Here is a 15,304-nt window from a genome sequence, read left to right on the forward strand (position 1 = left end):
GTGTGAGGGCTCCCCCAGCTCAAGGACCTGCTGAGAATCTGCTCTGTGTATCAAAGCTGCATTGTCCGAGCTCCCGGGGAGACGGGCCGGAGGTGCCCAGGAATTGTACTAATCAATACAGCCCCATTGTGCCACCGCGGTTACTCCTATGGGGAGAGTGGGTGATGGGGCAGGGGGCATGGTACATGGACTCAGTGCTGCGGTGGGGGAAGGGGATGGGGGACATGGTACATGGGCTCAGTGCTGATGTGGGGGAAGGGGAGGGGGCTAGATTCTCAGCTGGAAGGAGAGAGACCAACAGAATGTTCACTAGTGTCCGGGGCAAGTGCCCGAGTGGGGTGGGTACTGGTGTGCCCTCGTCTCTGGAAGTGGGAGATGGGCAGGGATGTCAGGCACAATGGGGCTGATGGCAGTGAGGGTGAGAGGACCAGGAAAGCCACCCCTCTCCCTGTAGGGCATCCTAACTTGACCTTCAGAAGGCAAGAGTAGGAATGTTCCCTGCGGAGACGTAGGTTGGGTTTGGGAGAAGCATTATGCAGGGCTGCCTTCAAACCTCAGGACTGCTAGGGTCAAAAACCCAAGTCACTTCCCAAAGGGCCAACCTGCTGCCAACTGATGATTAGAGACTGCCCATGGCCACTACAGTGCAAAGCATTCTGCTGGGCAGAGGCAGGGCCCACCCAATGTCCCCCGTCGTTGCTTCGCAGGGCCTGGAGCAGAGCCTGGCATGCCTGTGGGGTGCATCTTCTGTCTGCTAGCCACAAAACTGGGGTCCCTCTGTGCCAATCATGGCTGTAGGGTGAAAGAGCACAAGGCATGTCCTTGCCTCCCTTGCCTGTTACATGAGAGCTTGGATACCTGACAGGTGCCCAGAGATTACTCTGAGGTTTTCCTTGAGGCAGGAGGCACTAACAGCCCTGTGTACTGATCAGGGGTAGGTTTTCCCATGGTCCTACTCCTTCAGCCATGGCCCTGACTCTTTCCTATGTCTGGATAAGTAAGACCAGGTGAAAGACAGACGACTGTCATTGCAGGACAGGTGCTGCCTAAGGGACAGCTGGGCCCCTGGACTGATGGGAGAAAACAGGGGGAACAAGAACAAGAACCAACGGGTGTGAAGAGGTTGTGGGCTCTTCTTCTGAGGCAGCCACAAGTTACTGTAATGGCTGTTCTGCTTAAATTTCCCCCTGAGGCTCAGAGAAAGTTGCCAGCGATCTGGATTTGGCTCAAGGTCAGTCTGGGATGTGGGGTCTTGCCCGTTCTCCTCCATAAAGTTTGTCTTGGACGGACTTCATCCCATGAGCAAACCCTGGGGCTGCAGAATCCCAAACAAGAAGCCTGCTGGATCCCAGCGGGGTCCGCCCAGCTAGGCAGCTCCAGGATTCCTTAGTGTCCATCGAGAGCAGGAGGAGGGAGCTAACAATTCACAAAAATATCTAGTGGACACTGATCTCAGAGGGCGGGAGTCAGGAGCCAGAGCAGAGTCGTAGCCCGGGGCAGAAATCTGGGCTGTCTCTGAGTCCGTGCATGGAAAAAGGAGGGGCGCACCCCATGGTGGTCACTTTGGGAGCCAGCTTTGCAGCTTTGTGTCCTCTTTTACACTTTGCTGTAGTTTCCAGTTTTTGTGTGTGTGTGATAAGCTTATAATGCTTTTATAATCGGAAAAAAAGCAATAACATTTTTTTTTAAGTAGTCTAGAAATCTAGTGCGAACTAACGGAAAATATAGGAGAGTCAGAAATAGCAAACTTCCAGGCAAGGCAGAAGTACAGAATTTTAGGTCTGTTGAGGTTGTCTAGTCTCTTCTCTGATTTCATAGGTAAGGATGCTGAGAAGCCAAGAGGGAAAGTGACCTGCCCAGGGTCACTGGGGGAGTGGGCTTCAGAACGCCAGGGTTCTAACACCCATCGCTGACTCCCACCCTGCTAAGCCCTGGGCATGGTAGGAGATTCAGATTCTGCCCTCAGAGCTGAACAGCCTTAATCCCAGGAGCTCATCCAGAGCTATGAATAAGAGGGCAGAAGGCTATGTAAAAGACTTACGCAAGTGACGACTGGGGGTGGAGAGTTGTTAACCTAAGACAGGTCACAAATCCTTGTGCAGGGATGGACACTGCTACTTCAAGGACTACTTCTATGGAGAAGGGGCATCTGACGGTCATGTGTGTGTGCCTATGTATGGTGGGGGTCACTCAGCTGTGGAAAGAGAGCTCCAAAGCCTGCATTCTGGCCTGGGGGAGGCTCAGTTACAGGGCAGGGTAATCCTCATCCCAGAGACCACCCACCAGGCCCATGGCAGCGGAGTCAGAAGTAAGGCTAGGAGCTGCCCAGGGAGCCTGGGGAGAGGTGCCCACCAAGAGGGGCCCTAGGCCACTATGGTTTAATTCACCACCGAGGTGTGAGCAAGGGAGGGCGGGAGAGCAGTGATGGGTAGGCAGTGGAAGCCGGGTGATGGGCAGTCAGCAGGGCTGAGCTGGGTTAGGCAGCCGGGCCACCAGTCTGGGTCAAACTGTGAGCACAAAGGGTTCTTTCGTGGGCGCCTGACAGAAGCGACCACTGCAAGGACAGTTAAAAGCAGTGACACAGCCATCCAACCAGCAGGTCAAGAAAATGAGAGGCTTAGAATATGGACAATTATGCAAGAAGAAAAAAACTATGCAGCCTTGAAAAAGGCTCTCCAGCCTGGACCTCGTTGCCCAGGAAAGAAGCGGAAGGGAGTTTCAGAGGGGGGCTAGAGAAAGAAAGGAACTAGAGTCCCTATAACACCCCCCACCCACCCACAGAGCATTTTGGAGATCCTTTCCTCCTGTGTACTTGGAGAAAGGTAGGCTTGCTCTGTCCTCTGCTGAGAGCTAAGCCCTCTCTGACCAGCCAAGCCACCTGAACATAGCTCGAGCTGGAATTGAAGTCAGAGGCCTAGCTAGAGGTTCCCACGACTGGAGGCATCCCATCCCCAGTTCCCACAGTTGGGGCACCACAGTGCTGAGATTCGGGGCTGGGAACAGGTGTGTGCAGCGTGTCATTTCAGTGACCTCCAGCTCCTTCTGCACAGCAGACCCCTAGTATTGTGGGTAACTTCTCACCAGAGCAGAATCCCCAACCCCCAGTTCCAGACCCCTATCCCGGGGGTTGTGGGCTCCCCTATGTGGGGGCCAACTGGTTGAACTGGTTAGCGCATGCTAACAGTGTTGTGCTGTTCATTAGCAGCGCGCTGGCTCTCAAGGGCTTAGTGGCATGGCTGCCCGTGGTGCATGGCTGGGGGCGTCACCACCCTCCTTGCCCGCTCCATGCCAGGGAAGGAGCAGATCACAGAGATCCAAGTCGGTTCCTGCTGCACTTCGTCGGAGGGCTAGGGCCAGGAGAGAGGCCTCAAAGTTCAAACCCTGGGGAACATCTCTCTTTTCTAGGGGTCTTGCCCTTGCCCTGCCCATGAGGCCATCCTGGACCCTGGGTTGTCTCTTTTAGAGCTGTAACCGCTGCTCTGTGGCCCCACCCATATACTCCGCAGTTGGCACAATCCCCCATTGTGCCCCTAAGTAAACAAGCCTTGGACAGAATGAAACTGTTATTGTAGGGTCAATCTATAGGAGCCCTATTGGCTGGGATTTGTTTGGGAAGGAATAAACTACCCCAAGCAGGCCTCACACCCTCCAAAAATATCCCTGACCCTGCGGTATTACTAAGTCTGTCCCAAAGGAGGCCCTGGGAGGTGGTGACAGGCTTAGGCTGGATTCTGTAGGGGCCTGTCACAGAGGGCACACTTGGGCTACAAGCCACCCTCTCCCAAGCTGGCCTTCAAGCCTCTGCATCAGAGAGGCCTTCCCCGACCTCACCCTGCTCCCACCCCCACCCCTTGCCCTCCTTCATGCTGCTGTGACTTGAGAAATACCCCTTTCTCCAATGTGGTCACATTGGAGTTGCATATAAAAATTATGGTATTTGTTTATTTCATTGATGGCTTGCTCCTCAGTAGACTTTTCGCTCTGAGTAGGTGGGCTGTCCTTTCACTGCTGAATTCCTAGTCCCTGGTGCAGGGCCTGGCACACGGCAGGTGTTAATAAATCTGCATGGTTGCATGAATGAATCAATGAATGGATGGATGCAGGCTCTTTCAGCCTGCCAGTTGCTCTGGGTGCTTCTTGAACGGGGCCCTGTGGCTCCTGGGGCTGTGCCCCCAAACCTCCCAGGAGGATGTGAGGGTTGGTGTCTCTGCTGGGGACAATACTAGATTAAGTTTCTGCACAAGGCTGTCTGTGCGGTATGCCCATGGTGTGCAAGCCCAGAGGGACCAAATATGCCCACTATGCGAGCAAGGGGTGCATGGCTGGGGCCTCCACTGGGCGTGGGGACCTTCTGTGTCTGCATTCCCAGTGCCTTTGCAGAAGGCGCCCAGGTCCCCAAGAGGCCATTCCTCCCCTCTGTGTTTGTCAGTCAGTGTCAGGGTCCGACAGCATTTCAAAGCACCAGGCCTCTTTGTTTATTGGCCAGCATGACAATTGTCCTTGAATATGTTTCTTTCAAGCTGAATATGTTTTTTTCACTGCTGCTTGTCCCTCAGAGGCCATGCTGCTCTGTCTCTGATCCTGGGTGTCCTCCAGGGACTCCTGTCTGTTTCTCTCAGGAGAATAGCCCATCTCTGTAAGGCTGTCTCTGTCACTCAAGGACTCTGTACTTTTCTGTTGATGACTCTTGGGGTCCCTATGTCTCTTGGTGAGATCCCTCTGACCCCTCAGGCTCTGGCTCAGGGTAACTTGATGTCCTGCTCACCTGAGAGGGGGTGGAAGGGCCATAGTCATACTTATAAAGGGACTTGCTCAGCCAGTTGCAACTATGGAGGTGGGGTTCCAAAAGGGGCTGCCCTCAGGGGAGTCTCAGTCCATCCAGCCCAGCCCTGCAGCTTCCCATCCTTCCTTTGGGGCAAATCCCCTCATCACTCCCTCTTGACCAGCACCTCCTCTGCAGCTCCCCCTTCTCAGCCCAGAGACCCTTTCCTGGGGTCATACCCTCTGTTTCCCCTAGCAGAGTCTGTCCCCTAAGCCTGGTGTGGTGCCTACAACTCTGGTCTTCCCCCCCCAACTCATGGCCAGCACCACCCAGCCCAGGTCAGTTTCCGCAGGGCCCGCTCCCCAGCCATGGGCAATATAGATGGCTCCACTGGGTCCTCCCATCCTGAGTCCCAGAATGCCCTCCCCAGGTCTGGCCCAGCTCAGTTGTCCCCCTTTCCCTCACTCCATAGCCCTGCCTACCCTGTGCCCCCAGGAAAAAGACTTCAGCTGGGGGAGGGGCCCAGCATCCCTTCCTCTGCCGCCGCGTGTAGTGGGCAGCGTGCTCAGCCTGGTGATGTGGTGACGGCCGGTGGGGGGGCTGTCTGGACACAGGCCCCTTTGTGCCCAGCCTGACTTGGCTGCTTGGTATGAGGCTCAGCTGCTCCCAGATTCTCACCCAGAGGGGAAAGGAGAGGTTTTGGAGGGGCTGGGGCGGGGGGCGGCGGGGGCTCCCGATTCTAGCTGCCTTTCAGTGTCCCACCTGTCAGATGTTGGCAGCAGCTCCTCAGGTGGGCTGGTGCTCCTGGCACGGGGTGCTGGGGGGCTGGCGAGGGAGGCCCCACTTGGCGTCCTCTGGCAGCCACTCCTCCCTGCTCCCCTCCTCTGCCAGGCAGAGGGGGATCCATGGTGTCCTCGCTGGGGGAGGCACAGAGGGTCAGGCTGGGAGGTCAAATATCTTGCTGATGGTAGCTTTTCTCCTGTCCCTACAGAATGGTGCTGTGCCCAGTGAGGCCACCAAGAGGGACCAGAACCTCAAACGGGGCAACTGGGGCAACCAGATCGAGTTTGTACTGACGAGCGTGGGCTATGCTGTGGGCCTGGGCAATGTCTGGCGCTTCCCATACCTCTGCTACCGCAACGGGGGAGGTACCCAGTGGGCACAGGGCACGGGCCACCCCCTTGGATAGAACCCACCCTTCAGGGCCTGGGCCACCCCCTCCCTGGCCCAGACACCACTCCAGATAGGCTGGCCTCTGGCCCTGATCTCCTTTGCCCCCTTCCCGGCTTAGGAGCCCTTTACCTAAGGCACAGACCACCTCTGACACTGGCGGTCTGCTGTTTTGGCCCTGACCTGCTAGTTTGCTCCCTCACCGTGAGGAGAGGTGGAGAAAAGCACTGCAGTCTCCTGAGGTTCCCTGTCTTCTATTCCCTGTCCTCTATCTTCAACAGCCCCCTAAATAGTTCAGGGACATTTGAGGAGCCCATGACTTATGTTTCTGAAATTGCTTGGCTAAAGCCATCAAATCCCACCTAACCCCAGTGGCTTGAGTTCTTCTCAGAGCACACTTCCTGGGAGCCTCTGTCAAGATCAAAGACAGGCCATGTGCCTCAGACCCAGTGTGTGGCACACCTTCCTCAGGTCCTAGCCAATCACAAAGGTTTGCTGGTGGGTTCTGAGCAGAAAGAGGGCGGGACCTCCCTGGCTGCCCCTGAGCCAGCCTCTCCCTGCCCGCCAGGTGCCTTCATGTTCCCCTACTTCATCATGCTGATATTCTGCGGGATCCCTCTCTTCTTCATGGAGCTCTCCTTCGGCCAGTTTGCAAGTCAGGGCTGTTTGGGGGTCTGGAGGATCAGCCCCATGTTCAAAGGTGAGGCCTGGGTGGTGCGTCCACACACACACACACACACACACACACACACACACACACACGGGCCTCTGGGGGTGGTGCAGGCTCACCCATCTGTACAAACACTACCAACCCCTATGGAGCCCTGGTGCTGACCCCAAGCTCCACATCAATGACCAAGGCCGTGGCCGCATGCTGGTACCCATGTTTGCCTGGCCTCCACCCTTCCCTCCTACCATGTGTATACACAAAACCCCTTTACCCCCCAACCTGCCCCTCCCAAAGCCTTGACCTGTCCCTTCTGTGGCCCTCCGTGAAAGCCTCCCCCTTGGGCCCTTTGAAATTAACCTCGCCTCCTTCAGCTAGATGTGTGAGGCTGCTGTCCTGTCCCGCTCCCCCAGGTGTGGGCTATGGTATGATGGTGGTGTCTACGTATATCGGCATCTACTACAACGTGGTTATTTGCATTGCCTTCTACTACTTCTTCTCATCCATGACACACGTGCTGCCCTGGGCCTACTGCGATAACCCCTGGAACTCACCCGATTGCACCGGCGTGCTGGACGCCTCCAACCTCACCAATGGCTCCCGGCCTGCCACCCTGCCCAGCAACCTCTCCCACCTGCTCAACCGCACGCTCCAGAGGACCAGCCCCAGTGAGGAGTACTGGAGGTGAGGCCCCCTTTTGGCTTGGGCTGGGGAACACCTGGTGCCAACCCTCAGCCGTCCCTCTCGCCATCAGAGCCATCAGGCAACTAACTGTCTACAGACTTGGTAGTGTGCGTGCTGCATGTTCCGCCCTCTGCGGGGCACCAAGCAGGGCAGAGGTGTGTGAAGAGGTATAAAGAGCTCACAGCCTGTTCAGGAGAAGAGGCTGACACACAGAGAGCAGTGGAAGAGTTGGAGTCCTTAGGAACTCTTGTGAAGTGGAGGGCTCCAGCAATCAGGCAGGTCTGCAGAGGAGAGTCAGGAAATAGGGGGATGGTTTCCTGACGAGAACAGTCTGAGCAAAGGCCCTGGGGCTCAGATGAACCACAGCTGGTCCTGAGACTGAGGAGAACCTGTTCTGATCAGAGTAACAGGTCTGTGGGGGAACTCATGGGCTGTGAGGCAGCCTAGGAGGGGCACAGGCCTTTTTGGAGAACTTATAAGAATGAAGCTTAGATTTGGTGCTGCACAACACAGCATTTAATGCTGCAGCCATGCAAGTTTCCTAAGCCCAGGGCTGTCATCGTCAAGCTGTGCTTAGGAAACACAGGCTGTGCTCTGTGGTAACAGAGACTGGAGTCTCAGCTGGCTGGAGAGCAGCTGCTGCTGGAGGGGTTCTGGAACACCTTGTCCCAACTGGGTGGGTGTAACACAGCCGAATATCCTAGAGGAAATTCCCCATGTCCTCCTGTGGGGGAACCCATAGGCAGAGGGCTCATTCATTCATTCCACAAACATTTGCTGTGTGGCTCTGCCAGTCCCTGTGTGCCCATGGGGTATGAATGGCATACGGCTCCTGCCATGAGGAGTTCACAGTCCAGTGGGGAGACAGGTAGCCAATCATAGCACTTGAGCAGGTGCTTTGGTGCACGTATGCACAGGGTTGTGGTGGGGGCACAAAGGGGGTAACAGTCAGTTCTAAGGGGATGGAGGCAAGAGCAGGCAGCTAAGAAGGCTTTTCAGAGGAGGGAGGCGGGAGGTGGAGAAGGGATTGGAGAGACATGAGGCCAGAAGGTGGCAAACTGGTTTGGGAGCAGGTGGGACTCTCAGTATTAATACAGAAGAGGCCAGCAGGCATTATATGGTACAGGGCTTCCCAGGCCAGGCTAAGGGTTTGAGCCTTTTTCTTCACTAGGTGATAAGAGCCATGGGAGAAAAGGCCCCAGTGATACTTGAAGTTCTAGTGGGTTGCTATCCTCTAAGCCTGGTCCCAGAGCTCAAACCCTGCAGGTCCAGCTTCCTGTGCCAGCCCCTGCTGGGCTATAGACATTCAAGGGTGTGGGGCGGCAGCGGGGGGCTTCCCAGTGAGGGGGCAGGCAAAATTACCTCTAGGCAAACTCAGTCATCCAGTCACTGGACAGATAATTTCTTGAGCACCTACCAGGAACTAGGCACGGCACTCAGAGGTGGGACAGAATGGGGGGTAAGACACACACTGCTGTCATGGAGCTCACACCCAATGGGAGAACTAAGCAAACAAGTACCCGCTTGTGTGTTTGACTGCATTTGAGGCATGGTGTGGACTGGGCAACTTCATTTGGACTGTGGATGAACCCCAGGGATGTTCCAGAAGTGCTCACCCCAGGGCTGTCTGCCAGGGATTCCCAGCCCAGTTGGGACACCCTGGGCAAAGCTCTGGAGATTTTATCCAGTGCAATCAGAGGGAAATAGCCCTCAAAGAAAACTAGTCATGGGTGGGGGCTCCACTTGGTGGCCAGTTGAACTCTACTTCTCAGTCAGGACTTGAGCCAGGCCTGCCTGCCTAGGAGCTGTGCCAGGCAGGAGTCTTTCCCTGCAGGATGGCTCCCTGCTGACCCCTCCTGGAGAATCTGAGAAAATGACCCTTGAGAGGGTTGCCCAGGCTGGCTTCAAAAGGAAGAGCAAGCTCCCCATTTCCTGGGCACCTACTATGTGCCAGACATATTATCTCATGTAATATTATCCCTGTTTTTCAGAGGCTAGTGTTCAGAGGTTAGGGAACCAGGCAGCAGTGCTGTGTCAGGGTATGTGCTCCCGGGTCCATCAGACTTCTCTGGACCTGATGCCTGGTGCCTGGTGTGAATTAGACCCGTGATACTCAGCAGGTGTTCTTGGTCCACACTCTTCAACGCCCCCTTGGAAAGCTGCATGATCTCATTTGAGCCCTACAACAACCCTATTAGCTAGCTTGTGCAGGTAGTATGAAATATTCCCATTTTACAAAAGAGGAAAGTGAATCAAAAGAAAGATTAAGCACCTCCTCCAAAGTGGGAGAAGTCCAGAGGGCAGATTTCTGAGCCCATGCCTACCTCTGCTTGCCCTTCTGGCCCACAGTCCTCCCTCCCTCACTGACTATTCTCAGTCTTGTTTTACAGTCCTGTGTGCCGGTCTGACTCTTGCTCGTAGGCCCTAAGCTCATGACCAGGCCCTCTCACCCCATCACCCCAGCACAGCTGTGGTGCTCAGCACAGCACCCGACATCCAGTGGGACTCAGATCCCAGTACCCCTCTCCCAGTGTCTTCGTGGCAGCTCTGGTGTCACACAGACCTCACTTAAATCCCAGTTCTGCCATTTACCAGCTGTGTGGCTTTGGGAGGTCACCAAACCTCTCTAAGTCTCAGCTGTTCATCCATTAAATGAGGGTGCTTACAAAAACTACCTTATTGTTATAAAGATGAAATGAGATAATGCAGCATAAATCTCTAAGAAAAGTGACAAGTGCTCAGTGAACACAATCATAGCCACTGCTGGAGAGGCAAAGAACTAGATTAGAACATCCTGTCCTCAAGGCGTTTATTTTACCATGTGGTTAGGGAAATTTAAAAATAATGCAGAATGATTCCAGAGATGTTCTGCATCAAGAACAAACTTGTAAATACATTGGGTTCCAAAAATTCTTAGGTTAATGTTTGATCTCAAAAAGCACATGGTCCAACAACAAAAAACTAAATATAGTACCATAAAAACAAAGGCAGAATTCATTATTTGTTCCCAGGTTAGCCTTCTAAATTCTTTAATTCCTGGTATAGTAATGCTACACTCTTGCTTAAAAAAAAGTAGTATAAAATGCTGCGAAATTTAACATGTATAATTAAGTTTAAAAGAATCTTTTGAACAAGCAATGGTTTGTTTACTGTGAATGCTGGTGTTTGAAGTAAAGTGACTCTGAGTATTAGCAGTAGAAGGACCCTACTGCTGGGCAGAGCTGGTGGGCAGAGCTTTTCAACATGGATCTGCCCCCAGTAGGTATGCTAGTCAGGCAGGGCCTGGGTAGCCCAGAGTCACCATCCCGGTTGCCTTCAGTTGTGAGTGACCTCGTCTGTTTTCTCCAATGAGTCAATAAGAAAAAAAGATTGGAAAGCACTGCTGAAGGGGAGCAGGAGCCTCTCCTTGGTGGTCCCACAGCTTCTGAACTTCTCCCTCCAGTTAGTCTTTGGTTCTCCCATCGACTAAGAGCCTGGAGAGGGCCTAGCCCAGGGCCTGGCTCTGATGCCTGTTGAAGGAACCATCCCAGTGATGGGAGTTGGGCAGGAGAGGGAGGTGTTGGACAGTGCCCTCAGCAGGTCAGGGTGTGAAGGGCGGCCTGGAGGAAGATTTGAGACCAAGAGGAGGTAGGCCAAGGGGCTTGCAAGTCTAACAGGCAGGCAGGCTGGCCAAACGAATCCCAAATCCCAGGGGGACATAACAGTGGATAAAACAGACAAAAAAAACCCTGTCTTCACAGAGGACAGATGACAAATGAAATAAATAGGTAAAATTTACAGTTTGATAGAATACATGTTCTGTAGAAGAAAATAAAGCAAAGAAGGGGGTAAGGATTGTTGGGCTAGGGCCAGAGCTGCAATTTTTAAGCAGGGTAGCCAGAAAAGGCTCCTTGGCAAAGAAAACACCAGAGGAAAGACCTGAACGCAGTGAGGAAGGAGGGAGTCATGTTGACAAGCCCAGCTGCCTAATTTGTGGAGCCCAGTGCAAACATGAGGCCCCTTGTTCAAATGTATTAAGAATTTTAAATGGCAATGGCAGAGCATTAAACTAAGTACAAGGCCCTTCTAAGTGTGGGGCCCTGTGTGACTGCATAGGTCTCACACCCATGTGTACATATGGATATGTGGGGAAAGAGCACTCCAGACAGAGGGAATAGAATGTTCAAAGGTCCTGAGGTGGCATGTCTGGCATGTTTAAGGAACAACAAGGAGCCTTGTGCAACTAGAGCAGGGAACAAGGGGGAAAGTAGGAGGAGATCAGAGAGATGGCAAGTAGGGAGCAATGGATCACGTAGGGCCTCATAACTATTGTAAGGACTTGGGCTTTTCCATGGCCAGAGATGGAGCTGCTGCAAGGTTTTGAGCCAAGGAGAGACCCTGAGAGTGCTCTTATAAAAACCTCCCGTTGCCCTCTGGATAAAATTCAAACTCTCGGCCTTGACTTCATCGCTGTGATATGATCTGGTCCCTTACTATCCCTTGTCCTTCTTTCTTCCCTTTACCTTCTCTTCCAGCCTTTCTGAGTTACCAAGAAGCCCAGCTGGGCCATGGTATTTCATGACCCCTGTCTTGTTGTGGGCTCTTTTCTCAGTTTGGCACATACTTCCACTTCTCTTCACCCACCTCCTTTCTATTCCTCAAGCCTTAGCTCAAATCTCGCCTCCGCTGGGAAGCCTTCCAGTGTGCCCTTCCCTATGGGATTGACAGCCCCTCCTGGCAGTTCCCACAATGCCTGATCCAGGTCTCTATGCCCAGCACCTAGCACAGGGCCTGAAACATAAATGTCCAGGTGAATGAAAGGGCACAGTTGGCGTGGCACAGGGTGTCAGAACCATGCATACGGAGAGGAGAAATTCAGTCCATATAGTTTACTTAGCACTCTGCTGCCTCTCTCAGTTCTTCAGAGAAGGAGGAGACCAGGGTGGATGAAAAGTTCACAGAAGGCTTCCTGGAGGAGATGAGACTTGATTGAATGTGGGCCTGAGTGGGGAAAGGAAGACCCCCACACCCCGGGGGCTGAGAAGGCTGGCCCAGGCCTGGGTTATGGCCTTTAGAACTGCCTTTGGGATTCTGGGAAATGCTGCAAGCAGTGGATTCCCCAAGGGCAGCAGGCAGAGGGGGCTGGGGCCCCACAGTGGCTCCCATCTCACGAGTGGGCTCCTAAGACCTTGTGAGAAAGGAGGGAGCTACCAAGCTGGTTCTGGGCCTTGGGAATTTGTTGCTGGGCAACAGGGCTGGCTCTCAATGACAGAGTATCCCCTTCCTCAGGCTCTACGTGCTGAAGCTGTCAAACGACATTGGGAACTTTGGGGAGGTGCGACTGCCCCTCCTGGGCTGCCTCGGCGTCTCCTGGGTGGTTGTATTCCTCTGCCTCATCCGAGGGGTCAAGTCCTCAGGGAAAGTAAGCACCCCTCCTCTGGCAGGGTCTGTGCCCACCCAGGAAGTTCCTGTATTCCCTACCTGGGGTGTGTGTGTGTGTGTGTGTGCATGCGCACGCAGAGGGGATGATGAAGGGACATGGGAGGGGACGAGGCCCCGAGGGCCAGTGGTGGCTGGGGACCAGTGAGGTGGCTCCCAGGGTGGGGAAAGCCCAGAGGAGTCCAAGGACCCGTCCTATGCAGGTGGTATACTTCACGGCCACGTTTCCCTATGTCGTGCTGACCATCCTGTTCGTCCGCGGTGTGACCCTGGAAGGAGCCTTCACGGGCATCATGTACTACCTGACTCCACAGTGGGACAAGATCCTGGAGGCCAAGGTGGGATGTGGGGGGCGACTCAGCGGGATGGGGGCGGGGGCAGAGCCACGCCTGCCTCTGACCACAGCGCCTTGCTGGACCCTCCCTCCCCGCAGGTGTGGGGGGATGCTGCCTCCCAGATCTTCTACTCACTGGGCTGTGCGTGGGGAGGCCTCATCACTATGGCTTCCTACAACAAATTCCACAACAACTGCTACCGGTGAGACTCTCCCGCAGCCAGAGCCTGCAGCCGGAGCTCAGCTCCCCCCAACCCAGCAGCTCCAATGCAGCCTCCGCGCCCACCAGGGCCCTCCCTTCCACTTGAGGTTCTGGGAGGGCTGGGTCTGGGTCAAGTTCCTGGAGGGTGGATAGAGGCCCTTGGCAGGAGAGAGAAGAGGGATGGGGACAGTGACGCCCCCGGGATCTGTAAGGATTCGAGGGCTTCAGGCCCACTTAATAAGGCCCAGAGCAGACCAGAAAAGAGAACTTTCCCTGTGGTCAAGCCCTCTCCTGGCCCAAATCAGGCAGAGGGAAGCAAGCCGCACGCCGTGCACTCAGCCTGCTTTCCTCTCCGTCAGGGATAGTGTCATCATCAGCATCACCAACTGTGCCACCAGCGTCTACGCTGGCTTTGTCATCTTCTCCATCTTGGGCTTTATGGCCAATCACCTGGGTGTGGATGTGTCCCGTGTGGCAGACCACGGCCCTGGCCTGGCCTTCGTGGCTTACCCGGAGGCTCTCACACTACTGCCCATCTCCCCACTCTGGTCCCTGCTCTTCTTCTTCATGCTCATCTTGTTGGGCCTGGGCACTCAGGTATGAGGTGCGGGACGCGGGCCAGAACTTTGGGGGGGCGGGGTAGGGACAGAGGTCATGCCCCTGCTCTGATGGCTGTATCCTGCAGTTCTGTCTCCTGGAGACGCTGGTCACAGCCATTGTGGATGAGGTGGGGAATGAGTGGATCCTGCAGAAAAAGACCTATGTGACCTTGGGCGTGGCTGTGGCTGGCTTCCTGCTGGGCATCCCCCTCACCAGTCAAGTAAGAACCAAGGGGAAGGATGGGCTGGAGTTCCAGGGTATGGGGGGCATAACATATCAGGGAGCCTAGCCTCTGCACTCCTGACTCAGCTGCCCACTGTCCTGTAGGCAGGCATCTACTGGCTGCTACTAATGGACAACTACGCAGCCAGCTTCTCCTTGGTTGTCATCTCCTGTATCATGTGTGTGTCCATCATGTACATCTACGGTAAGTGCCCCGCCTTCCATGGCCTCCCAAGTCCAGCCCTGGGCTGCCCGGCCCCTCTGACCCACCTCTCTCCAGGGCACCGGAATTACTTCCAGGACATCCAGATGATGCTGGGATTCCCACCGCCCTTCTTCTTCCAGATCTGCTGGCGCTTTGTCTCTCCAGCTATCATCTTTGTAAGTCCTTGGGCTGGCCTCTCCCTTCCCCTGCTGCCTCTTGCAAGTGTCCTTCTCTTGGGAGCCAGCAGAGGGAGAGCAGGAGCCCATCCATCTGGCCAGCGCCTCCTTGGGGGCCCCACAACTCTGACCCTTGGTAGCCTGAGGGAGGTGCATAGTCAGACAGGTACATGGAGACTCAGAACCACCCAGGCCCTGGCCTTGGGTGAGGAAGGGAGCACAGAGCCCTGAATTGGACTGAAGATAGTGCCCAGTCTGGAAGGGGAAAGCAGGCTGGTGGCAGATGAGAGTCGGCCCTGCCTTCCTGGCGTTCCTCCCTGGCATCCCCAGAAGGGCCTCAGAAACCATCATGATATTGGTGTCAGCCTCTGTCGGCCTCACTGAGCTCCTGTCTCCAATCCATTATAGCCCTGGTGTGAATGTATACGTGCTCCAGAAGCAGGCTGTACGAGTCAGATGTCAGTTCAGGATCAGGGGCAACCTGTAAGCCTCCCACACATTGGAGTCAGGGGCCTTAGGAGAGGGAAGTCTTGGTTTCCACCAGTATTCTACACCTGGGAAAACCACCTCAGAGCTGAATTGGTGAGAACTCCCACTATGGCCAGGAACCAAGCACTTTCTACATGCTGTTCACATATTAACTCATGTAATACAAGTTTCAAGGTATCATTATCATCCCCACGTTACAGATGAGGAAATTGAGGCACAGAGATGGTAAGTAATTGACCCAAGGTTACACAGCTAGTAAGAGGCAGCGTCACCACTGGAAGCATGTAATCCGATCTGAAGCCTGTGTGCTGGGCCAGTGCTACACTAGAAACCCCCACAGGAAAGAGGAGTGGTCCATGGACTAAAACCGTCTGA

General features: G+C 54.6%; 1 protein-coding gene across 5 annotated transcripts in view; it reads left to right on the forward strand.

Moving 5' to 3' along the window:
- SLC6A9 (solute carrier family 6 member 9) overlaps nucleotides 1-15,304 on the forward strand; it is a gene marked incomplete at its 5' end in the record, with an annotated part of 30,527 nt that overhangs the window by 11,664 nt on the left and 3,559 nt on the right. For 4 of the 5 annotated variants that reach the window (XM_081055330.1, XM_081055331.1, XM_081055332.1 and 1 more), the window contains 10 exons: nucleotides 5,754-5,910; nucleotides 6,501-6,632; nucleotides 7,013-7,283; nucleotides 12,552-12,684; nucleotides 12,905-13,039; nucleotides 13,135-13,238; nucleotides 13,597-13,834; nucleotides 13,923-14,057; nucleotides 14,165-14,264; nucleotides 14,340-14,440. In XM_081055330.1, coding sequence (XP_080911456.1) covers nucleotides 5,754-5,910; nucleotides 6,501-6,632; nucleotides 7,013-7,283; nucleotides 12,552-12,684; nucleotides 12,905-13,039; nucleotides 13,135-13,238; nucleotides 13,597-13,834; nucleotides 13,923-14,057; nucleotides 14,165-14,264; nucleotides 14,340-14,440 — 1,506 coding nt within the window. Of the gene's footprint in view, nucleotides 1-5,531; nucleotides 5,553-5,753; nucleotides 5,911-6,500; nucleotides 6,633-7,012; nucleotides 7,284-12,551; nucleotides 12,685-12,904; nucleotides 13,040-13,134; nucleotides 13,239-13,596; nucleotides 13,835-13,922; nucleotides 14,058-14,164; nucleotides 14,265-14,339; nucleotides 14,441-15,304 lie in introns of those variants that run through there. The other variant, XM_081055333.1, reaches the window with a different exon arrangement.

This window comes from Rhinolophus hipposideros, assembly GCF_964194185.1.
Source record: "Rhinolophus hipposideros genome assembly, chromosome: 8".
NCBI lineage: Eukaryota > Metazoa > Chordata > Mammalia > Chiroptera > Rhinolophidae > Rhinolophus > Rhinolophus hipposideros.